The sequence below is a fragment of the Delphinus delphis genome, chromosome 1 (assembly GCF_949987515.2).
Source record: "Delphinus delphis chromosome 1, mDelDel1.2, whole genome shotgun sequence".
Classification (NCBI taxonomy): domain Eukaryota; kingdom Metazoa; phylum Chordata; class Mammalia; order Artiodactyla; family Delphinidae; genus Delphinus; species Delphinus delphis.
The window spans coordinates 168,570,118-168,595,453 of record NC_082683.1 but is presented as its reverse complement, the minus strand read 5'-3'; the positions used below and the strand labels follow the sequence as shown (position 1 = coordinate 168,595,453).

General features: G+C 35.7%; 1 protein-coding gene across 1 annotated transcript in view; it reads left to right on the top strand.

Moving 5' to 3' along the window:
• SPATA17 (spermatogenesis associated 17) overlaps window positions 1–25,336 on the top strand; it is a 187,455-nt gene that overhangs the window by 17,555 nt on the left and 144,564 nt on the right. Inside the window, exons 2-4 of the mRNA XM_060011032.1 lie at window positions 7,404–7,493; window positions 9,235–9,316; window positions 22,040–22,090. Of these exons, the coding sequence (XP_059867015.1) occupies window positions 7,404–7,493; window positions 9,235–9,316; window positions 22,040–22,090 (223 nt within the window). The remainder of the gene's footprint in view (window positions 1–7,403; window positions 7,494–9,234; window positions 9,317–22,039; window positions 22,091–25,336) is intronic.

Below are 25,336 nucleotides of genomic sequence, written 5' to 3'. Positions count from 1 at the left end.
AGGCACATTTTGGCCCACCCAATAGTTTGTAAGCTTGAGAGCACAGAATATGTCATATATACATCTTTGGCTTAAATGGCATGCTAAAAGTGACGGTAGCATCATGGCAGCATAAGTTGTTCCTTTTTTCTCTCCACTTTGATTTAAAACTAATCAGACATCCATAACCAGAAAAAAAAGAAAGAAAGAAAGGAAGAAAGAAAGAAAGAGAAAGAGAGAAAAAAGCACCTCTGTACAGCATACGAGGACACCTGGGATATCCATCCATTTGTGCACCTGAAAGTGGATGGATTAGATGGCAGAGGAGGCAGCAGAGCAAGGGAAGTGGTGTCAGATATGGTGGCAGCAGAAGAGTGATGGCAGAGAAGGCAGAGGCCAGCCTGTCAGTGAGGTGGCACAACCTTTCTGGAAGAGGAGGTGGAGGATGAAGGCGGTGAGTGAGGGTCTGCCCAGCCACACGTGTTGCAACTCGAGGGACAAGTTGCTCTCTCTGAGGACACTCAGTGACTGAGGGAGATGAAGGACAGGGAAGTAGGCAGACCACAAGAACTAAAGGAAGTCATCTTCTGTCTGCCCCAGGAGGCAACAGGACTGCCTATGGACATCTGGGACACCCCCGCCCCTCACCCCCACCCCAATTAAGAACCTTTCTACCAAGCTGTAGACACACTCAAAGTCCCAAGTAGTAAGTACACACCTCTCCAGCCTTTGCCACTACCTTTGCTTTATTTTTGTGTGTGTGCTCCCAACCTTAGGGGCAAGTCAGCTCCAGGAAGAGGAACACAAAACCTGTATTTGTAGCGCCACCTTCTGGAAAACAAAAGGAAGACTCCTAATTATCCATCTGTAGAATTGTTAGAATCAAAGTAAATTAAGCCTTACCAAATAAGAAAGGCATCTGCTACTTCAAATACAGCCAAAAAAAAAAAAAAAAAAAGCAGCAACAGAGGTACTTTTCATCAGACACCATGAACAGTCGTGGTAATATGGTAGTACAAAAAGAAAATGACAATTTTCCAGCAGTCAAACCCAAAGACATGGAATATTGCAATCTAAATAATAAAGAATATAAAACAGGTGTTGTGAGGGAATTCAGTGAGCTGCAAGAAAACTCAGAAAGGCAATACAATAGACAATAACACTAAAAATGTAAGAGCATTTAATACTCCACTATTAGTAATGGATAGATTGTCCAGACAGAAAATCAACAAGGCAACGTTGGAATTGAACAACACTTTATAAGGAAAGAATTTATGAGACATATACAGAACATTCCATCCAACAGCAGTAGAATGCACATTCTTCTCAAGTACACATAGAACATTCTCCAGAACAGATTGTATGATAGGCCACAAAAAAAGATCTTAGCAAATTTAAAAGATTGAAATCATATCATGTATTTTCCCTGACAACAATCGTGTGAAGCTAGAAATCAATAAGGGAAAAGTGAGAAGGTCTACAAAAATGTGAAAACAACACATTTCTAGACAACCATTGGATCAAAAGAGAAATCAAAGGGAAATAAAAAGTTGTCTCAACAAATGAAAATGAAAATAAAACATATCAAGTATTGCAGGATGCAGCAAAAGCAGTTCTGAGAGGAAAGTTTACAGCAATAAATATATTTATTAAGAAATTGCATCTCAAATGAACAACATAACTTTACTCCTCAAGGAACTAGAAGAAGAACAAATTAAGCTCAAAGTTAGCAGAAAGAAGGAAATAACAAGGATCAGAATGGAAATAAATGAAATAGAGACCACAAAAGCATAGGAAGGATCAACAAAACTAAGAGCTGGTTCTTCGAAAAGATAAGCAAAATTGAAAAACCTTTGGCTAGCCTAAGACAAAAAGACGACTCAAATAAATAAAATTAGAAATGAAAGAGGAGATACTACAACTGATGCTACAGAACTACATAGAATCAAGAGACTACTGTTGAACAATTCTATGCCAAAAAATTACATAACATAGAAGAAATGGATACATTTCTAGAAGCTAACAACTTGCCAAGATTAAATCAGAAAAAAATAGCAAATATGAACAGACAATGACAAGTAAAGAGATTGAATTGGTAATTTTAAAACTTCTAACACAGAAAATTCCAGGACCAGATGGTCTCACTTGAGAATTCTACCTAACATTTAAAGAAGTATGAACACCAGTCCTCCTCAAATTTTTCCAAACTGTTGAGGAACACTTCCAAACTCATTCCACAAAGCCCAGCATTATTTTGATACCAAGACTAGATAAGGATACAAGAAAGGAAAACTGTAGACCAATATCCCTCATGACTATAGATGGAAAAATTCTCAACAAAATATTAGTAAACTGAATTCAAGAACACATTGAAAGGATTAGACACTATGTCCAAGTGGGATTTATCCCTGGGATGCAAGGACTATATTGAAAAGATGCTCAACGTGACTAATCATAAGGGAAATGCAAACAAAAACCACCATGAGATATCATCTCCCATCTGTTAAAATGGCTGTCATCAAGAAGACAAGAGACAACAGGTTCTGTCAAGGATGTAGTGAAAAGAGAACCTCTGTATGTTGTTGGTGGGAATGTAAATTGGTCCAACCAGTATGGCTAACAATGTGAAGATTCCTCAAAAAATTAAAAATAGATCTACCATATGATCCAGCTATTCCACTTCTGGGTATATACCCAAAAGAAATGACTACAGGATTTTGACAAGATATATGCACTCCACATTTACTGCAGCATTATTTATGATAGCCAAGATTTGGAAACAACCCAAATGCCCATAAATGGATGAATGGGTAAAAAAGATGTGGTACATATGCACAATGGAATATTATTCAGCCGTAAGAAAGGAAGATATCTTCCCATTTGTGACAACATGGATGGACCTTGAGTACATTATGCTAAGTGAGGTAAGTCAGACAGAAAGACAAGTGCTATATTAGATCATTTATATGTGGAATCTGAAAAAATTAAACCCATAAAAAACAGAGTAAATGGTGGTTACCAGAGGAGGGGGGTGGCTAAGAATGATGGTGTTTAAGGGTACAATGTGTAATGAGTAGTAAATAAGCCATAGAGATCTAATTCATATAATATAGACAGTAATATTGTATTATAATTATATAATATGATAAATATCACTATATTGTCAATCATATTACAATATGTAAATGTATCTATGTAATAAGCTGTATACCTTAAGCTTAACAAAATGTTACGTGTCAGATTTATTCAATAATAATTAAATGCCATACTAACACATAGTTTACATATAATAAATCTTTTTGAATTAATGAATAAGATGTTGACAGACTGGTATTTTTTTCTTCCTGCAATCTACATAGATGCCCATCATTCTGTAAAAATGTAGTAATTATCATTATCATTTATTGAAAACATATTACTTACCAGTCTTCCAGTTTCTTTGTGATATGCCAACAAACATACCCATGATACACTGTTGTTGAAATTTTACAGAAGAAACTGAATTTTGGATTAAAAAACTTGCTTAAGGTAACCCAACCAGTAAGTGACACAGTTAGAATTTGAGCTAAGGTCTTTCCGCAAAGCAAAAGTGCTGGCCACTATCCTAATATTTTAACTAGGTTAGGCCATAGTTCATGTTATATTAAATGGTCAAATTCCTTAGGGTTTAATGCCTAGATAAGTCTAATATTTCCCTTAAACTTGAAAATGTGTTTCTATTTTTCTAAGGGATTGTGTTTATTCACTACAAATTTAAAAAAATTAATTACGAAGTATTACACAGCTCTTATAAAATAATTTGCCAAATTCAGAAGTTAATAAAATAAATTTCTCCTTTCAAATTTTATTTCCTAAAGGCAACCACTTTTAATAACCTTATTTGTACTAAGCAAGACTTTTTCTGTGCCTATATTCACATACTCATGTAGTTAAAATTGTTTTTTATAACTATGGGATCATGTTGTATTGTACTGTATCTTCCTTTTTTTTCCCATTACAACATGTTTTGTCTATGTGAAGACATTGATCCACTTAATTTTTTGTAAGGACAAAATAGTTTTCCATTTTATGGATGTACTGTAGTCCATCTCTTGCTTATTTAGGTTGTTTCTGTTACTTTAATAGTACAATGATACATCATTAAAAAATTCCTGACTCATCTTGAGTGTCTTTTGGTGCTTTTTTAAAACAACATTTTATAAAAGATCTTTTATTAAAGACACTTCAATGCCATTTGTTAGTTTCTTCAGTATTTCACATGTTTTTCAATGTACATTGTACCAAAATTCCATAAATAAGTGTATTGAATACATAATGGTAATACTTCCTCTTTCACATTGCCTTGCAGAAGCAGCAAATTCACATATTTTGTGGAAGTAACATCTATCAGTTAACTGTTCAGAACGAAATTCTAAATGTGCTTACCTTTTTTGGAACAGTGATGACATTTGACAGTAAAATTTGACATTGGTAACCATTCATCAATCCCTAACTTCAGCTTCTTGAGAAAAGGGGCTTGTTTTCTGAAATTTTAAGGACCTTGTTTGTTTCAATGTAATTTTTCCTGAAATACACATCGGCACTCACAAGATGGTTTGCTATAGATCTCAAAAGTGCAAATATACCCAGAACCCAGGTCAGAGGCTTTTAGAAGTGTAAATTGCTTGTATTTTCTTTTCTGTAAATTGCCTGTGTTTTGCTGCTTTTCTACTGGGTTGTTTAATTTTTTCAAAGTTTCTTTTCTTTCCCTCAAATATAGTGACCACAGCACAAAATCTTTGGTTTTCCCATTTATGGCATTCCTAGTTTATGAAGACATGACAGATCTTAGAAATTTACTGCACGTCTGTCCTGAAATTTGTGTTTTATCATTCCCATTATAGTTTTACTACCATGTGTATGTGTATGCACTTCTAATGAACATTCCTGAAGTTGTGTGACTTTTGACACTCTTATAAATGAAGGTTTTCTGTATGTGTTCAAAGACCAAATTGTTTCCTTCTGGCCATATACACGAGTGCCTATTGTACTGCATTCTCACAATACTCGGTATAGTGAGAAATTTTCGTTTTTTGCTATAGATGTTGATGTTTTTCCACATCTTCATCTTTATTTATTGTTATTAGGAGATTGGTACTATTTTATGCCACACAATTTCAATATTATATTTGGAAATGGCTTACGTGCATTTTTTCTCTTCCCCTTTTTTCCTTGCTTTTTCTTCCCTTTTACTTCCCTCCCTTCTATTCTCATCCTTCCTCTTCCCTTTCTGGGGAAGTGATGGTTAGGAATGCAGCCTTGAGAGCTAGACTACCTAGAATCAAATCTCCGCTCTGACACCCACCAATGTGTGACCTTGGGCATATAGCTACACTTCCCTCTGCCTCAGTATCTTCTGCTGTCAAATGGGCATATTTATTTACTTCATCGAGATGTGAAAGGATTATATGTGAGTTAACTCAGTGGTATGTAAATGCTAGGAACAGTGCTAGCACATAACGTATTAATTTGTTTAAGATATTATTATTCTTTTCTCTGCTTCTTTCAACAGGTTCATTCAGAGATCTGCCTATTACCCATAATCACCCCAGGACTCAAGTTACTAAGAGCATGGGGGTTCCTGTTGGGTTCTCAACAACTCTGTCATCCTAAAATGGGGAGAGATGTCCATGCAGTGAAAGGTGTAGTGAGGGAGCTTGCAAATGGCATTCTTCACAGAGATTAAATGTGGCAGGTGACATGCAGTCCCCCAGAGGAAGCAGCTCTGGGAGGACAAAGGTTGAGTGTTAGGCATAACATCCATTATCTCTCTGGACCCACTGAGAGAGTCATGTGGGACAAAATAGACAAGATGACTGCCTTTTGCACCTTAAAGTTTAGTGGAAAGACCCTCATTAAACAATTACATATGATTGTGTTAAATGTTATGAAGAGCTATGAGCGTGTGTAATGGAAAGGCCTCATGGATTCTGGGGATTCAAGGAAGGCTCCATGGAGGAAAGGACTTTAAGCTGTTGTCTCTCCCACGTGCAGTCTAATAATTTGAGCCAAGAATACAGTTTATACATGTTTCTGCTATTATTTTGTACCTGAAGGGCAAACATACAGCAATAATGAAACTTTCTTTTCTTCTAATTGTCTAGTGTGTCCTCACACAGTTATTTCCAGCTAATTTTATTGCATCATACGATAATCTTATCATGGTGCCTTCCATTATCTGGTAAAGTGAGTGACTGTTCTCTTGTGTAGTTTTTACAGTTTGTTCTTCACTTCTGCTACCCTTTATGCAACCTTACTGATCTGTGCTATTTCACACCACTACTCTTTTTCACATCTCGGTCACTGACTTGATGCATAATTTTTGTTCCTCTCTCTGCTTTTGTAGGTCCTTTTCAGTCAGGCTTTCTAGGTAACTCTTTTTCCTGCTTATCTAGTAGATAATCTGTCTATTTGCTTCTTTAACTATTTGTCACTGACAGTTTAATTGCTAATCCTGTTTGCTTTCTCAGCCAACTTCATAATACTGTTTGAAATATTTTTCCCATTCTATTTTTGTTCTAATTATATAAATTTAATGAAATCTATATATTTAACGTACAATGAAAACAAAAAAATAGCCTAAGAAAACACAATTCTTGAGAGAATTTTTTAAAAAGTAAAAATTAAGTGACTAGCAATTCTTTATTCATTCAGCAAACATAAAGTGCTAAGTGCCAGCCAGCCTTCTAGGAGAGAAATTACTCTGTGGTCTACAGTAATTGCCCTAAGCAACATGACTTTATCAGACGGGGATGGACAGGGAGAATTGTAATGACTGAAAAAATTAAGATGGAGATCTGTCCTGACTAAACCTTTTCTTCCTATAAGTCAGAAAATCTAAAGACTGAATTTCTTATCTCTTTATAAGGCCTATGGCCCTGGCCCCTGCCTCCTTTAACTGAAATACATGTTCTAAGAACTCTATCTAGAACAGGTAAAATGATGGATGCATTTTACTTAGAGGCAATTCATTTAACTGATATAGTAAGTGAAATATGCAACGATTTTAATCTTTCATAATATGTGTAGTGGCATTTAAACAGTAAATTCAAATAATTATGTTTTTAAAATAATGACAAAATAGCACGTTGCTTTTTAAATTTCCTTATAAAAACCACTGGTGAATTAATTAGTTGCAAATAGGTGATTATAAAATTAAAAAAAAGTAAAGCTGTTGAAAGCACATGGCCTCTTAGAGAAAGGTTAATTTTTGAAACATAACTTATAATTTCTGGAATAGTTTCTTTAGTATTTTAATTTTATTTAAAATGACATTTGAATTATAATTATCATTTTCAAAGAAATTAAAAATTAAGTTTAACAGGTTGATCTGCTTTAGAATTATATTAGTCACTAATGAAATGCTTTAAAAAATTTCTTTTTAGCGTTGTGGATGTATTTCGAAAAAAGGAGAATGATGCAGCAGTTAAAATCCAGAGCTGGTTTCGAGGATGTCAAGTTCGAGCATATATCAGGTATATTGATTTTGTCATGGAACCTCAGATATATCATAAAAATATACTCCTTAGAAAATGTAATTTATTCATGTGGTTCTTATTGCAAATAATTTTTTATTTTACTTGTAATGAAGTTAATAAATTATATGATGTCCTTTAAAGACATAACTCTTTTTGGTCATATTTTCTCACATATAAAGAAACTAAATGATGTTGACCATATCGCTTTTAAAAATTCTCAATGTCATAAATATACTTGATCAGATTATTTTCTTCAAGTTCCATAGGATGTGAAAAATTATTGGACTTGTATTTTTATAGCAATGAACTTATTGACTGGTAAGAAAGAAAAACAAAACAAAACAAAAAGAAGCTATTCCAGTCCTCTCCAACGTGTCGGTAAATAAAGGCAAATGACACCAAAATGATGTCATTCTGATTACAGAGACTGTAGTTGATCCCTATCTTAACTGTTTCCACTTTTTCTTCAGTGCTCAAATTTCCCTCAGTTTCTCATCAATTCTGAAAAATATTGCCCTGGAAGAATATGACTAATCCATAATTAACTCAGATGGTCAGCTAGGGGTTATACTGTATAATTCCTTATATTTACTAGTAGGAGCCAGACATGCAAATAAAAGCATGAAGATGATGGTTCTCATTTGGCCACTATACCAAATAGGAACATGGGAGCAGAGAGTATTTTTTAATTCAGCAGACTAAAATGACTTTAGCTAAGATAGACTGAGTAATATAAGAATGAAAAAGGGAAGTGTTTCTTGACCTCACAAATTATTTCAAAGTACTTATAGCGATTCATATCAATAGTGCCTGGCTTATTTCTTAACATGTCACTATGACCTGTTTTACATAGTCTTTTAAAAAATATATTTCAATATTTCATTGCATTCTTCTTTCTTTTTAATTTTCTCTTGACTTATTTATTTTTATTGAAGTAATTTACAATATTAGTTTCATATTAATAGCGATTCAAAATTTTTATAGATTATATTACATTTATAGTTACAAAACATTGGCTATATTCCCTGTGCTGTACAATATATCCTTTTAGCTTATTTATTTTTTACAGAGTAGTATCTCTTAATACCCTACCTCTATCTATTCCCTCCCTCTTCCATCACCCCACTGGTAACTACTAGTTCATTCTCTATATCTGCGCGTCTGTTTCTTTTTTGTTATATTCACTAGTTTGTTTTATTTTTTAGCTTCCACATATAAGTGATAACATATAGTATGTGGCTTTCCCTGACTAATTTCCCTAGGCATAATACCCTGTGTTGTTGAAAATGGCAAAATTTCATTCTTTTTTGTAGCTGAGCAGTATTCCATTGTGTGTGTGTGTGTGTGTGTGTGTGTGTGTGTGTGTATGTATATATAAAAATATCTTCTTTATCCATTCATCTGTTGATGGACATATAGGCTGCTTCCATATCTTGGTAATTATAAAGAATGCTGCTATTGGATATTGGGGTACATGTATCTTTTCAAATTAATGTTTTTGTTTTATTTGGATATATATACCCAGGAATGGATTGCTGGATCATATAGTAGTTTTTAGTTTTTTTAGTTAGGTCATATTTTTAGGGTTTTTGGGAACCTTCATACTGTCTTTAAAAGTACATGTAAACTCAGCTTTGAATTTGATTTCTTGAATTGTGAAAAGGAATATTCGAAGCAAAAATTGAAGATATATCATTGTTTCAATGAAAGCATACTAATAAGCATATTTTTCACCCAGGTACTTACACAGAGTAGCAACAATTATTCAGAAACAATGGAGAGGTTACTTAGGCAGACAACATTATCAACTAATTGTGAAGGTAAATATAAAATTTATATATGTTGGCACTTGAATTATTAAATTTGTTGTAACTAATTCACTTTAGTCACATTTACATGTAGTTTTGAAGTTATTGATAATAGTTATGTGAGAACAAAATTGGGTTTAATTTTTAGAATGAGAATTCTTCTCAGAAGCCTTTGCTGATTTTTCCATGGAGAATTGATGACTCATTTCTTTATACCCAAACTATACTAGATATTTTATTTTTGTTAAAGTACCGTTCACAGCATATGCATTTGTATGTATTATTTGTTGAAGAGTCTCTATTTTCTAGACGGTGAGCTCTTTCAGAGTAATCACTGTAGCTTGTTCATCTTTGGTCCACCAACATTTAGACCAATCCCTGGCCCATTGCACTGTCAATAAACATTGGTTGAAGTGCCCCAAATTAATTCTACAAAATAAAAATGTAAGATAATTTCTCTCTGTGCTACTTACCATTTCCTATAATTGACTCTTGGGATTTTTGAAGATTGCCTTAATAAATATAGCATAACACAATCATCTATATCCACTGATAGACTTGCAGAAGTATGAGATAACATGCCAACTTATACTTCAGTTTAATGATTTCAGAAATTAAGAAAAAAATAATTTTTTGATACAAAATGAGGAGGTTTATAATCATTTGCCTACTTCACAAGTTTTCTGATTTGTTACTATTTTCTACTATAATACTTTAAATTTGTTCTTAATTTATTCTTTATTAGAGGCATCTAAGTGAAATTAAAAGACATAGAGAGGGAAAAGAAAAAAAATAAGTAGACAACTAAATGATAAGAGTTCACCTTTGGCAAGAAAAGTTTAAAACATGTTAATAAAATACAGGGACTGCTTGGAGTAAGAGCCTAATACTTTAGATTTAATGAAATAAATAAAGTATTTTTTAAAAAATGCTGGCCCAAACTTTTTACAAGTATTGGATCTTACAGTTAGGTTTAAAATCACTGTGATGCTCTTATAAAGCAGATTTGATGTCCCTACAGGGGAACCCATTTTAGTGATAACTTCTCTAAATAACATGATTCTCTCAAATTAAGCTCGTATTTTAATACTATACGTTCCCTCTTAATTAATATGTCACTTAAGATTTTAAAAATCCACGAAAACCAAAGAAAAGTTTATTCTTTTAATTTAACTGGCTGAATAGCCCACTTACATGTCTGCAACAAACTTAAAGTGTCTTTCATTAATTTTGTTAATTGTTAGCATGGGTTTTCTTGTCTAGAACACAAATCTCTTACATCATTGACATTTCAGACTACTTCAAAAGTAATTTTTAAGTTTTGAAATAATTTCAGATTTACAGAAAAGTTGCAAAAATAGTACAAAGAATTCCCCTATATTCTTTACGCAGATTTCTTCACTAAAGTGAACAAATTTACTTTATCATTTTCTTTTACCCCTCTATACATATTTTTGGTCTTTTTTCTATGGTTATTTTTAATTATTTGAGACAAAGTTGCAGAAGTGGTGCCTCTTTCCTCTCAATTCATCAGTGGATATTTTCTACATAACCGTATTAAAATGATCAGAATCAGGAAACTGACATCTGTACAATACTATTATCTAATCTTTAGACGCTATTCACGTTTCACTGATTTTCCCAATAATGTCATTTATAGCAAAAACATCTTTTCCAGGGTAAAAACCAGGATTTCACTTTGTACCTAGCTGTTGTTTTTCTTTAGTCACCTTTAATATGTTTGGTCTGTCTTTGCTTTTCATGACCTTGATATTTTTGAAGAATATAGACTATTTTCCAGATTATTCCTCAGTTTTGGTTTGGTTGTGTTTCTTCATTGTTAGATTGAGGTTATGCCTTTTTTCTAGAAATACATCTCAATACATCATGTTAGGAACCATATACTGTCAGTTTGTTGCATGGCAGTTAACGCTAAATTTGATAATTTAACACACTTACACTGTAGACTTGCTATTTTTATCTTGTGAGGCAATGTTTTAAGACTGGGTATATACCTTCTTCCTCATCAAAAATTTTTACCCTAGGTTTAGCGTCTAATGATGGATCTTACCAGAATCAATTATTATCATATTTGTCAAATAGTGATTTTCTAATTTTGTCATTTCTTCTGTTTATACTTGTTAGCACTTTAGCATAAGAAAGAACCTTTTTTCCTCTTCCTTCCTTTCTTTCCTCCTTCCTTTCTCTTTCTTTCTTTCTTCCTTCCTTTCTTCCTTCCTTCCTTCCTTTCTTTCTTTCTTTCTTTCTTTCTTTCTTTCTTTCTTTCTTTCTTTCTTTCATCAGTTTTAACTCATGAATTCCTATTTTATTTAATGGGTTATAATAAATTATCACTAATTGATTTGGTGCTAAAATTTTCCTAGATTTGGCCAGTAGGAGCTCCTTCAAGTCAGTTTTTAATAGAATCAGATTACTTAAACAGGATGATCAAAAATTAAGCTGTTTTCTATGGAGTAATGAGCATTTTTAGCCCTATTGTTTATTATTATTCATTAGTGGTTGGAGATCTATATCTTTGTGTAGACAAGACAGGAGAGTATACTTATGTATATGTCATTCCATGAACATTATGACTTAACTTTCATTGCTGCTATTTCTGCTCACAGCCACCATTCAGATGGTTATGAATTGACACCTCCTTTTAATCAAACATATTAAAGTGTATACATTTCAGTGGCTATTGTCAAAATATTCAACTTTGGAATCTATATTTGTTCTAATCGTGTTGGAGTTGCTGAAAAAATATCTTTAAAAGTTCAAGTAATGAGCCACCCAAGAAAATTGTTTGTTACTTTAGTGTCTCAACGAGGTTTGATCAAAAAGAGTATTGCTCAGCATCATTGCCAAGTTATTCTCCAGATTTGCATCTAATTATCTTTGCGCTCTTGAAAAGAATTAAAAATGGAGATTTTCCTCAGTTAGATTGGTTCTTGATGGTTTTTAAATCTATTAATCTGTAAGGTATTTCAGAACAGGTCTGTTTTATTTATCTGTTTTTGCCATTGAATGCACATGAGGATTCAATAAATAACATAATCTGATCTCAGTACATAATTATTGAATGAGATTAAAATAGCTGACATTTACTGGTTGACTAGTGAAAGTGAAATATTGTACTAAGCATTTTGTATACTTAATGTATATACCAACTAAAGTCTTATACCAGTCCTGTGAATACTATCACCATTTAATAGATGACGAATTTTAGGCTCAGAGATAGTTATTTCCCCAAGGATACACTGTTAGTGATAAGTGGAGAAAAGTTCAAACCCAGTTTGGTTTGATTCCAAAACCCTTATATATAGGTTTGATAGGCAGTTCAATCTCAGTCATTATTGGAGATTTCCCTTCTCTGGTTTATACAGAAGTCCTGTGAGACTTAAGTAGTGCCAACATAGCAGAGATTCTTACTTTTGTCGGGTCTTCATTCGTAAGATGTCTATTGTCCGAGCTCATGTGTGTGTTTGATCCTTCAGGATTCATCCTTGGAGGATTCCATGGCTACTGGGCCACATAAAGGGAAAGGGAATTTTTGCCAAAGCTGATATCTTCCCTAGTGCTTAGAATCCTGTCTCTTCCACAGCTGCCACCAAGTTTATCCCTAGAGTTTTAGCCACCTCCCAGGAGCAATAAGAATGCCCAGTGTCGTATTTTTTTATTACAAAACCTAACGCCCTGCTCTTTCCCAGGCATGTGGAATATTTACTCCGTTTTTTCTCTTTTTCTGCTTACACCTCTCCTCTTATCATCCCCACACACCCTCAGTATAATTTCTCAGAGCTCAGATTTTAGGGCTGAGAACACATAGTCCTATAGTAATTATTTAAACCACCATTTCCAAATTTATTCTGCATAAATTTTTGTTTTTGCCTAACAGCTGTATATGAATACAATAATAATAATAATGCCATATAGTATATATTAGGCTACAAAATGAATGGTATAGTTAGCAATTTTAAAACTTTAGTAACAGTTGCTGTTACTAAAATTTAGCAAAATTTTTAGCCCTGTATGTAAAATAAGTACAAACAGCGCAGCTATTTTGGAATCAGAAGAAACAGAACTGCTTGGTCTCTTTCCCTGTGGCCTCTGTTGTCATCTGAGCCACCAGAGCATAATCTGAAAGCCACTGATTTTAATTTGCTTGTCTGGGGAAGGATCACCAAAAACTGATGTTATTAACTGCCTGGGGGGAAGAGAACTTGAGGAATAAGCGTAGGAAGTAGGCTTTTTACTGTAAACTCTTTGGTAGCTTTTGAATTTTAAACACTGTGAATATATTATCTATTAAATAAATTAATTAAAAAGGAAAGTCAATTTAAAAGGCACTACCCCCACCAAACACACAGGCAAGTAATAAGCGCTCAGGTGAGAAGTTAACGTTACCTCCAAAAGTCTAAGAGGTGAGACTTGCACTGAACCTCGGGGCATCAGTAGACTATAGCCTGGGGAGAGGGAAGGCCATTTCGGTTAGGAACAGCGTGAATGAAGGTCTGAAACTGGGAATGAGCGTGGTGTAACAGGAAATGGTGAGGATGTTGATCTAGATGGCTCAGAGTATTTGAGGCGCAGCGGCAGGTTGGTAAGGAGCTGAATGTGACTTTAATAAAATAACTTCCTACATTTTTAAAGGACTTTCATTTTTTTTTTTTCTCGCGGTACGCGGGCCTCTCACTGTTGTGGCCTCTCCCGTTGCGGAGCACAGGCTCCGGACGCGCAGGCTCAGCGGCCATGGCTCACGTGCCCAGCCGCTTCGTGGCATGTGGGATCTTCCCGGACCGGGGCACAAACCCGTGTCCCCTGCATCGGCAGACGGACTCTCAACCACTGCACCACCAGGGAAGCCCTAAAGGACTTTCTTGTTTAAACACATGTTTTACATTCATTGTTTCATATTTTCCAGTAACAGTCTGTCAAGTCGAACGTGCAGGTGTTGTATCTTCATTTTATAGGCGGAGACATGGAGGCTCAGGGTGATTAGATGATGGGCCTCAGTTCCTGATCCCTGCAGATCCATATGCTAAGTACCTACTAAAAGTCTTCTCTGGAGGTCCCTCAGATAGCCCCAATCTGTTCCTCCTTCTCTATTCCTTTATTCAGGTAAATGATACAACCATTCAGCTGGAAACCCACAGTCATCCCTGACTCCCCACCACCTTCTTTTCCCCACCCGCTCTCTCTTATCAGTCATCAAATACTTTGCATTGTCCCTCAGAAAATCTCTTGACTCCAACCTAAACTTGATAGTTTCACTCCCATGCCCACTATCCTCACTGTAGCATACAGCACAAAATTCATACTCTTCAACATGACATGTCACGTTTTCATAGTCTCATGATTGCTTATCTAACCTCACTTCTTGCTAAACCTGTATAAACATACTCTGGACACGTTAAACCACTTTCCATGATATATCAAGATACGCCATGCCCTACAGGTTTTTTGCAAGTGCTCTTTACTCTGCCTGGAATGCCATTCTTCACTCTGACCTGCCTCCCATTGGTCTGAATCCCTATTCATCCTTCAAGACTTTACTTACGGATTAACCTTCCGGATCTCCTGAGGCTGAGTATAGAATGGTAGGAGACTGCAGGTATTAGGTGTGCCTTCCTCATGCTTTACTCCTGTAGGTGTTTGTGTCACTGTGACCCATTTGTTTATTTACATCTCTTATTTGGGAGCTCCTGAGATGCAATGACTATTCTATTTATTATATCTCAAACGATCACAGTAAATGTCACATAGAAAGCCTGTAGAATTTTTTGCTAACTGGATAAATTTATAACTCACCGGGAAAAAAGTTGGAAGACTTCGCTATGGTCAACCTAACTGGTGGATTGGTATCCACGTGTGCCAAAAATTCTTCCCTACCCGCCTCCTCATAAAATAATGATTCCTCCCCATCTCATTGATTTTGGGCTAAGCCATGTGTTGTGGGCCATAGCCACAGGGAAACTTAGCCCGCGTGCAATGTGAGTAAGAAATAAACTTTTTGTCTTATAAGCTAGTAAGGTAGCTGCATTTTTATCTCAGCAAAGCTGATTAATGGTTGTAATGACAACAAAAGCATGATGTTGATAAGAAAACATTCTGAATGGGACACTCAGTGAAGCTTTTACAAAAAGATGTTGTGAGATTTTGAGTTTGTGATGATGTTAGGACACCTCCATGTGGTGGTGTCTTGTACGGCGATTTTGCTATCTCTCGGAAGAGTGTCTGGCACATTATAATTAGCACTGAACAAAAGCTTATTAAAGAGGACTTTTAGATGAAGAGTCAGAGCTAGAGATAGAGGTTTTAGAGCCATCATTATAAGATGGCAGGATTTTCTACCTGATGGAAAAGTATCTGAACAGTAGAGCAGAGGGCCAAGGATTGAGGCTTGTGGAATGCATTAGTAGGATTTAGGCAGAGGAAGGGAGTTATAGGTAGATAATAAACAGAAAAACAGAGGCACAATATCACAGGAAGCAGAGGAGAAAACTGTTAGAAAACTTGGAGTTATCAACAGTCTCACTTGTGGCAAAGGTCAAACAAAGGGAACTGTGGAAAGTCAGAAGTCCTAGGATCTCTTTAGATAAGTTCTGTATTTTTAGACAGCCTCCCTCAAAATTCTACTATACCAGAATATTTCTCTCCAGCTTTTAAATAATTCTCACAGCAACACCAGTCAACTTATCCAGTCCTATAGTGTTATGCGTTCTCCACTATGGTGCCCCTCACTAACCCACGATAACAGAGCCATTCCGGTTTTCTTTTCTGATTTGATTCTTTTTTGCTTCCTGGATGACTATTGTTTTTGTTTATTTTAATTTTCAGTGTCCATTCAGGTCTTCCTGCTGACTTTAATGCTGTCGTATCTGGCAACATAACCCAAATTTGTCCGTCGTAGGGACCAAGGACTGTTGATTCACAACCTCAAAAACCTTTCCCTGTTAGTGAGGATGTGCTCTGATTCTTCTTTTTTATTAACAGTGGATTTCTAGTCACCTGGCGTGTGTGTTCAGTGCACGTGCATCCCAGACCTGCTGAATTCCTGCTATGATTTTACTGCAACCTGCGCTTCCCATTGGATACTCAAATGGTCCTACTGTTTTGGTCCCCTTCTTGTTTTCAACTGTATAATGTTCTATATAGCTTGTCCTCACCACTTTTTGCTTTATTTCATAAATGGTGAAGTGAAAATAGTTATTTCTGTAGGCGATAGTACCAGAAAAATGTTCAAATATTTCATCTCCCTCTTTCGGAAAACTAACACTTTGAGTGTTACCTGAGTGAATTCATCAATATAACCTAATAGGACATCAATATAACCTAATAGTATGCATCTTGTTATCCTTTTCAGTTTCCCCATTATATAGTTTGTATGATGTTTAATATCAAGTACACTATTTTTAGTCACCACACTCTGAGAGCAGCTACCCTGATATATGTGATTAATTCTATATGCATTATTGTGAAAATAGATATGTAACTGTAGTTCTAAACAGCTCAGTGTTATGTTTTTAAGTTGAGATCATTTGGTGAATAACATATATATGACACCACATTAACAGAACTTGGTTAAAACTTTTTGTTAAAGTATATTAATAGCCTCTGGTAGAACTGATTAATTTATAAAGATAATATTCATTAAAAATAGATTATTCTTCAAATTATAAAAATAATTTAATTTATTGCTGAAAAGGCTCACAGTACTTATATACTGCTTATCATTTTACTGCTCTTCTCACAAAGTTTTCATATTTGATTAGTATTTGAAAGAGTAACAATGGAAAGAAATCCTATTAACCTTAAATGGAACAAAGGATATCATCTGCTATCAAATCCCATTTTGCGTTGTCATCATAAATACCAGCAGGTTTGTTTTTGAATGGATAGTAAAAATACATAAAATTTCAGTCATTATTTTTAAAACTGATGAGATTGTCATGGTTGCTTGTACGGACATTTTTATTTCTCTTCATTAGATAAATGAATGTTCCTTCTATAAGCCCAACTCTTTTTATAAATCTCTTTATAAGGCTTCCAATTCAGTTATATGTTAATGAGGCAACATTTATCACTCTTTAGTGTTAGAGCAGAAAACTGAAACATAATCTACTTTTTCCCCTCAGGATCTGGCTTTTTAAATAAATACCAAAGGCTGGATAACTTAAGACTCTGACTTTTCTAATATAAATTTAAAACTTTGCTAACATATTTTCATTATAATAATATGATTTAGATTTAGTTTACTTGCTTTTAAAGATTACATTAATAATAACGGTGAAAAATAATATAATTGGCTTTTAATTTTGTGTGTGTGTAGAAGACGGAAGGTTATTTTAACAATCAGCTGTTGATAACGACCAGATTGGTATCAGTTGCCAGCGAACAAGGCAAAGCATATGCACAAAATACTCGTGATTATTTGATAATAAATCATTTTAATGATCATACTCAAAATTATGAAATGAGGATGGCACTGATGTGGAAAATAACAAACGTGCAGGCTCCCCAGATCTGTTATCCATATGTGCCTGGCTTCTAGAGTTTCCAGAGTCATCACTTTAATGCAAATATTTCCTCTGTATTGCCCAGTCTAGCAAATAAAGCCAGTTGATCTGGTCAAGTTCATATAGATGTATTACTCAAATTTATTATAAACATGTATTACTTTAAATGTTCTGTTTTTTTAAAATGATTGACCGTTTGAAACTCAGGTTTTCTTGGTTTCCAACCTAAATGCTCAACAATAATGGAAAGATTAGTTAATTTATGATATGTTCATTAGCAAACTATCAATGTAGCCATTGTATATAAACATATGTGAAGAAGGAACTTGAAACTGAGGAGAAGGACATACCTGTACTAGATCTGTCTACTAGGTGGAAAAGCCTTTAATAGAAATTAAGCTATCAGGGATTTAAGGAGGAGAATTTGCAATCTGAGTTTAAGACTTAAGAGGAGAAACTAGTTCACAGGGTCTGGAACATGGCTATGGGAAGTGGATGTCATCGCGACTGGGAAAGGCAGGCAATAGTGAGAGCAGGTAATTGAGTGTGTTGTATATGTGAATTTGGAAAGCCTTAAGATACGGCAGGAGTTGTGGTGAAGAATAAGACCTTTAACTTGGTGCCAAAACGTTTAGAGCATATTATTGGAGTAGGTCAGGGGAGGCGAGGAGGGGAAAGGAGGAGAGTGTACCTAGAGACCTGAGGACGGGTGACAACACCAAAAAGGGAGAGAGAGTGATAAATGTGAAAAGCTTGAGAGTAAACAGTGAGGTTTTTTGTTCTTTGGGTTTTTGTCATGGTAGTTGTTGTTGCTTCTAAAGGAGTGCTTCCTACTGGTTTGAAATGGTTTGAAAGTATCCACTGGAGCTGAGAGAATGCCAGCAGCTTCTTCCATTTGCTGGTGCTTAGAATGGGGGAGAAAAGGTGGTTTCTCCTATAAATGTTTGTGAGAACAGCAGGACACAGAGGATTTGGACAGCTAGAAAAGGATGATAAGACGTTTTAGGCAAGGCGAGTAGTAGGAGCACGGACATGAAGAAGAAAAGATAATAATTTGATCAGATTTAGGTTTAAAGGAGCAACATGGTGGGAGATGATCGGAGAACAAAATTGGGACCTGGTGCAGTGAGCTTTGAATATCACTTGACCTCTAAGAGAGTGGTTCTAACCTATCCCCACCCCTGCCCCTGCACTGTAATTCACCTGGTAGAAAAAACGGAAACTCACACACAAGACATGTTCCCATCGATATCACGGTTCAATCCCATTGGATAGCAGCCCTGTCCAAAAGGTCCACATGGATACTGACAACTGCGAAAATCGATTTTAAAAGGAATACAACTTCCAGAAAAAATTTCAGAAGCCTTTTGAAAATTGAGCTAGGTGACATGACAAGGGCCATATGGCCAACAAGTGGTTTATTTAGTGTTCAAATGCGATTTTCATCCCAGGAATTCTTCCTACTCTATCTGTTCTAAATGCAACATATCAATTCTGTTTATCTTTCTCTCCCTCTTTTCTTTCTCCCCCTCCCTCTCTTTTCCCCTTCCTTCATTTAGTCAACAAATAGTTGGGAAACATCTATAATTGAACATCATGTTTTCATTACATTGAAACTATCATCTTTTATGCTTGATTTTCACCCCAGATCTTTAGTCTTCCTCTTTAACATAGACTTGGTACCTTAATGATAAAATAGGAAATTAATATATAGTAAGGAAAATTTGGGGATTTTTCTCTGCTGATGAATTACTATCGTCTGTCATTCTTGGATATGTTATCAATATTTAGTAGCTGTGATATATTTGCTTATGCAACTCCATGGAATGGAAGAAAAAAGAAAACTTTTAGGACAGAATCCTGGAAAATAATATTAAGAACAAGGGTTTTAGTATGAATTATAATTTAACTACTCATGTAACCAAAAGAACAAATATTAGTATAACAAATAATCATCATTGCTCAGAATAGAAATATAGAGACAGTATTTTACAAAATCTCAAAGTATCTAATGTGTCTCATAGATAGCTTATGGAAATGCATGATTCACATTCACAAATTATTTTTTAGTGGTTTTAAAAATTGTGGTAAAATATATATAGCACAAAATTGATCATTTTGACTATTTTTAACTGTACTGTTCAGTGACATTAAGTACATTGTTATGCGAGTATCACCACTAACAATCTCCAAAACTTTTCCATCATCTTAAAGGGAAACTCTGTACCCACTAAACACTAGCTCCTCCTTTTCCCCCAGTGCCTGGTAACTACTATTCTACTTTTTGTCTCTGTGAATTTGACTAATCCAGGTACCTCATATAAGTGGATCATACAATGTTTTCTCAGATGTTTTTGTGGTACTTTCAGATCTGGGCTATAGAATTGAGAGTCAATGTAACATCTGTCTGTGCTTCACATGAGAATGATAACCTGGAATCAAAGTGCTTTCCCACCTTTTAACTATAAAATTCAAAATTCTTAGGCTCAAACCTATATCTCTTCTTTGTTCAGAATAAAATTTAACCTCTTATAGCGTTTGGAATTTTACTTATAGTTAAATCACATACTTTTAGCCGCAAAATGCGTTAACAGTGATAATCCCTTTCCTAATGACCATCAGCTATGTCCCAAGCACCTTAAATACCTGATCTCATTTTATTCTTCACAAGAACTCCATGGAGTATGTGATGTCCCATTTTGTAAGGCTAGAAGTCAAGACTGGGAGACTTCAAGTAACTTGTTCAAGCCGCACAGCTGGTAAGAGCAACGTCAGGACCTGAACTCAGGTCTGTGGCTTGAAAGCTCGCTAATGCTCACTGCTGCTGACTGAACAGCAATATGAAAAAAGATAAGAAACAATATCTTTTTCTGAACCCAACTTTCTCGAATATATAATTTCCAATATGTTTCTTCTGTGTAAAAATATTTAATGGTGATATTTGCCTTGAAGAAATACTCTAAGTAAATATTTTAAGTTGACCTCAAACACCAAGAATTATGCCTTGCTTTCCATAACGAAGAAAGAGAATTTAAAATGAAGTAACATCATTGTGTTCATTTGTAAATAACATATTGCAACCAACTGTTTACTAACTGCTCAGACTGTTGATAACTAATCTAGCCCTGCTGCTCTCCACAGACAATTTGCTGTGGATCAGATCAGGCAATTCAAACAATGCTAATTACAGTGAAACCCTTTTATATGAATTCCTGTTTGTTGCAGGGAGGAAGAAAACCCCTATATAAAAGGCTAAGGCACTTATCTCTGATTTTTGCTGAAACATAACACCTATTACCTAAGTTCAAGTTTAGATTAGTCTGATGAGTGTTGACTGAATAAAATGGATAAAGGTGTATTTTGTGTGGAAAAAATATGTATTTCAATGTTTATTGTACTGTCATGAATTATGTTAATTGTGTCTTTTTAATTGAAAGAGCAGATGTGGAAGTTTTATTTAAAGCAATATTTTCATTGAAATAAGCTATGTTGCTAAATGATTATTTACTGTCACAGAGATTCGTGCATTAAAAGACAAATGTGTCTCTATTAGAAAGAAACCAAGCCTTTAGGAAGTCTTCATTATGTCAGGGGATTTGCTGTAACATGATATCATTGTATTTATGATTTTATGGTGTTAAAATGAATATTAAATGAAACAAAATTCCCAAGGATTACTCAGGAGGCAGCTAAGTACATAACATTTTGTACAGATGGTTGGAAGGCACAATTTTGCTCCATCACTGCATCCATATCCTTGAACGATTTCGACTGAAGACAGCATTTCTTTGAATTTTTCATTAAACCAGACGTCTTGAAATATGAATTCCTTTTATGTTTCTGTGAGTTTTGGCTAAAAGAACCCCAGTGAATAAATCATACAATACTACGTGTCACCAGCACTTGTGAATATTTCTGCTTTGTTATTCTATTCTCAGTAGAGCACCATTGATTATCAAACTCAGCGGAGAGCATTTTATGGTCATATATCTCCATTAGCTCCTAGTTTGACTACCATAGATTTTTCTGGTTAAGCCTGCATTATGTATTAGGAAGCCTATCTCTTCAATACAAAGTTTGATTTCATTTTTCTAAGCATAGAACTCTTATTATGTATTATGTATAAAGATTCTTATCTTTTATATGTAAAAATAGGCTGCACTGTCTTTGTGTAAAACTAAAATATATGCCATCTTTTTTTTTTCTCGATTCACAGTTAGCGTATTACACTATGAAGATGAATCTCTACAATGCGATGGCTGTCAGGGTAAATATTTCTTCACTTGTTAAACAAATGAAAAGTCAATTGTGCCCTGAATTCGCTTTTAATAAAATGAGCAAACCAGTATAATGCAAATTTGATTGATATGCTAATGGTAAAGAGAGAAAAGAGTACATAGTTAAAAAGTTAGTTGTACTAAATAGTTTGGGCAGGGTTAAAAATTAGAGTAAAATGTAAAACATGTAGTTATCAATGCTTATGTTTTAGAATGTTAAATATCTCTGAGCCATGACTAGAGAAAGACTGTAAATATTAATGAAGCAATGTATTAGTTTCCATATGTCATATAAAATATTGTGATAAATAGATGAGCATGGTTCTGGAATATAAGATTCCTGCCCAATACAAATCAATTAGAAATTATTCATATGATTTCACAGTAATAAAGTCAGTTTCCAGCTTAGAAGTTTTATTTCTATCATTTCTGTGTTCACTTTTATGTGTTATTTGCCTAATAGGAAGCTGAATTTAGCGATTATGAGGCTTCCTCGGTTTCTGCTGAGATTTGGGGAAGAGCCACGACAAAAGTATAATTTCTTTTGTATCAGACAGTATGATTTTAGCTTAATTGTGAAGCTATTATAAATGGGGAAATTTCTTAAGTGAATTTCATCAACGTCCTTAAAACCTGTGTTTTAATGTTACCCTATTATATTCTCTCTCATTAATCTATTAATTCTTGCTTCTGCTAATAACGGATTTTATTTTGGGTGAAGAAAGATAGTAAAATACCTTCTGAAAGTCCTGTGTTGAACTAAGGCAAGTTGAATTAACATTATTTTGCTGACTGACACTGCTTTGGGAAGGGACCTTCCTATGCAGATGTGAGTGTGTTGGAGCCCAGCCCAGGGCAGATCTCTAGTATCTGTCCACCTCTCGGTGGTTCTGTAGTGTAAGGGGAAAAAAGAAGAGGAAGAAGTAGATCTTTTTTGCTTCTTTTCCAGAGGCAGATACTCCAGATGCACTGGTCTGTATTTACCTTTCTTAGAAATTCAGTAATATAAGAAAATAATGTGGCTTTCCTCTTTTAACGGGAATGCGTGAGTCTGGGAATTGAGGAGATTCTGATTCTCTGTACAGCTCTGCCAAAGACTTAACCTCTGAGCCTAAAACAGTGTTAGATTCTTTTTCTTTTCTGCATGCCCTTTGTCAGATACGTCTGCAAAGTAAAAAACAATAGATGACGCAGGACCTAAAGCAGTTGATGGCAGGAGGCTTAGACGTCCCCATAGATCACCATAGGTCACCAAGGGAGACAGAGGCACAGGAGTCAGGGTTAGAAAAATGCATTTTCTTGTTTATTATTTAGCCCCCAATTTTGTATTGAATTCTGATCTGGCTTGAATCATTAAGATTCCTTTTACCTTGACTGGGCATATCTAAGAAACTCATATCAAACCAAGCCATTGAGAAAGCAGTGTTTTTGACTTATTCTAACATCATACTAAAAGCTACATTTCCTAATGTTACAGAACCAAACTTGGGTCCTCTTGCCCATACACAGTAAAGCCAATCTACTGACACCGGGTTGTGGTGAAGGAGAGTGGAGCATTTATTTCAGGCACCAAGCAAGGGTTTCTGGTAGCTAGTGCTTAAAAGGCCCGAACTCCCTGAAGGCTTTCAGGGAAAGGTTTTTAAAGACAGGGTGAGGGAGGGGCATTGTGGGGTGTGTGATCAGCTAGTAAACATTCTTCCGATTGGTTGGTGGTGAGGTCATCAGGAGTCAACATCATCAACCTTCTGGTTCCAACCGGCCTGGGGTCTCCGTGCTTGCGGGCAACATATAATTAACTTCTTCTGCTTGGTGGTGGTTTCAGTATCTGCAAAACAGCTCAAAGCATACGGCTCAGAATATTATCTATAGTCCTTGAGGAGGAACTAAAGGTCCTTAACTTTGTATAATGGCTAAACTATTATTATTTTGTCTTGCTTGACTGTTTTCCTTTCTTTCTGCATTTTCTCATTTCTCTGATTAAATTTACTCTTTGGAACTTGGGGAAGGCCTAGGAGGCTAAAACTTCTCTACAGACAAGAGGCAGGTGGAGGTCGCGGGGTGTGGGTCAGTTCTGGGAAGGCCCCATAGGGTCCTGCTCGGTCACACCTTAGTAGTATTGCCCAGGGTTACCTCATCTTTGCTTAAAATCAGCGGACAATGTTGAACTCTCCCTAAGTCCTGTGATCCTAGAAAACAGCAAAGTTTAAACCCCTCCCCGCCCCCCAACTCTTTTGTGTTTTGGAAACAGCTTACTGCAAAGAAACCCACCCTTCCCCATATGACTTAGCTGTGGATGGCCCCTTGTTTACCTATGACAAGGCCAGACACAGTCCCCCAAATTCCCATTTTTCTAACCTCACAAATGATTAGCTGAACTGCTTGTCTCCATTGGTCAACTGGAAAAAACATGTTTATTAACCAAACTGTGCTTAAGCTTCTCTCCTTCCCCTAGGTCCCTGAACTTTAGCCAGCATACGGCATCTCCTTAGTACCTCCTCCTGAGATGGGCTTCAGGGTAAAGCATTCTCAGATCTCCTATATGATTATGCCACCCTTTTATCCCACTTCCCCACATCAGGTTCTTTCCAGCCTTGTTCACACCTTCCTATTAAAAGGAAAACTCCTTTTGCCTAAGTTTCGCCATGTTTGCAAATCTTATGGTCAAAGATTCTCCTTATCGCAATAGTCCACCTCCACCGCTGCAGGAATCACTCACCCCCTCTTTCTTGCAGTAATTCTTTCAAATCAAGTCTCTCCTTGCTAGGTCCAGATTTGTTTTCTTTCCTTTTTTTTTTTTTAAATAAATTTATTTATTTATTTATGGCTGTATTGGGTCTTTGTTGCTGCACGCGGGCTTTCTCTAGTTGCGGTGAGCGGGGGCTACTCCTTGTTGCAGTGCGCGGGCTTCTCATTGCAGTGGCTTCTCTTGTAGTGGAGCACGGGCTTCAGTAGCTCTGGCACGCGGGCTCAGTAGTTGTGGCTTGCGGGCTCTAGAGCGCAGGCTCAGTAGTTGTAACGCATGGGCTTAGTTGCTCCGCGGCATGTGGGATCTTCCTGGACCAGGGCTGGAACCCATGTCCCCTGCATTGGCAGGCAGATTCTTAACCGCTGTGCCACCAGGGAAGCCCCATATTTGCTTTTTATTTGACGCATTCCAGGAGAGAACAGTAGAGGTGGGAATGCAGTGGTCATTAAAGCAAAGGGAAGGAAGACTTGAGCATTACATAGAGGTTGAA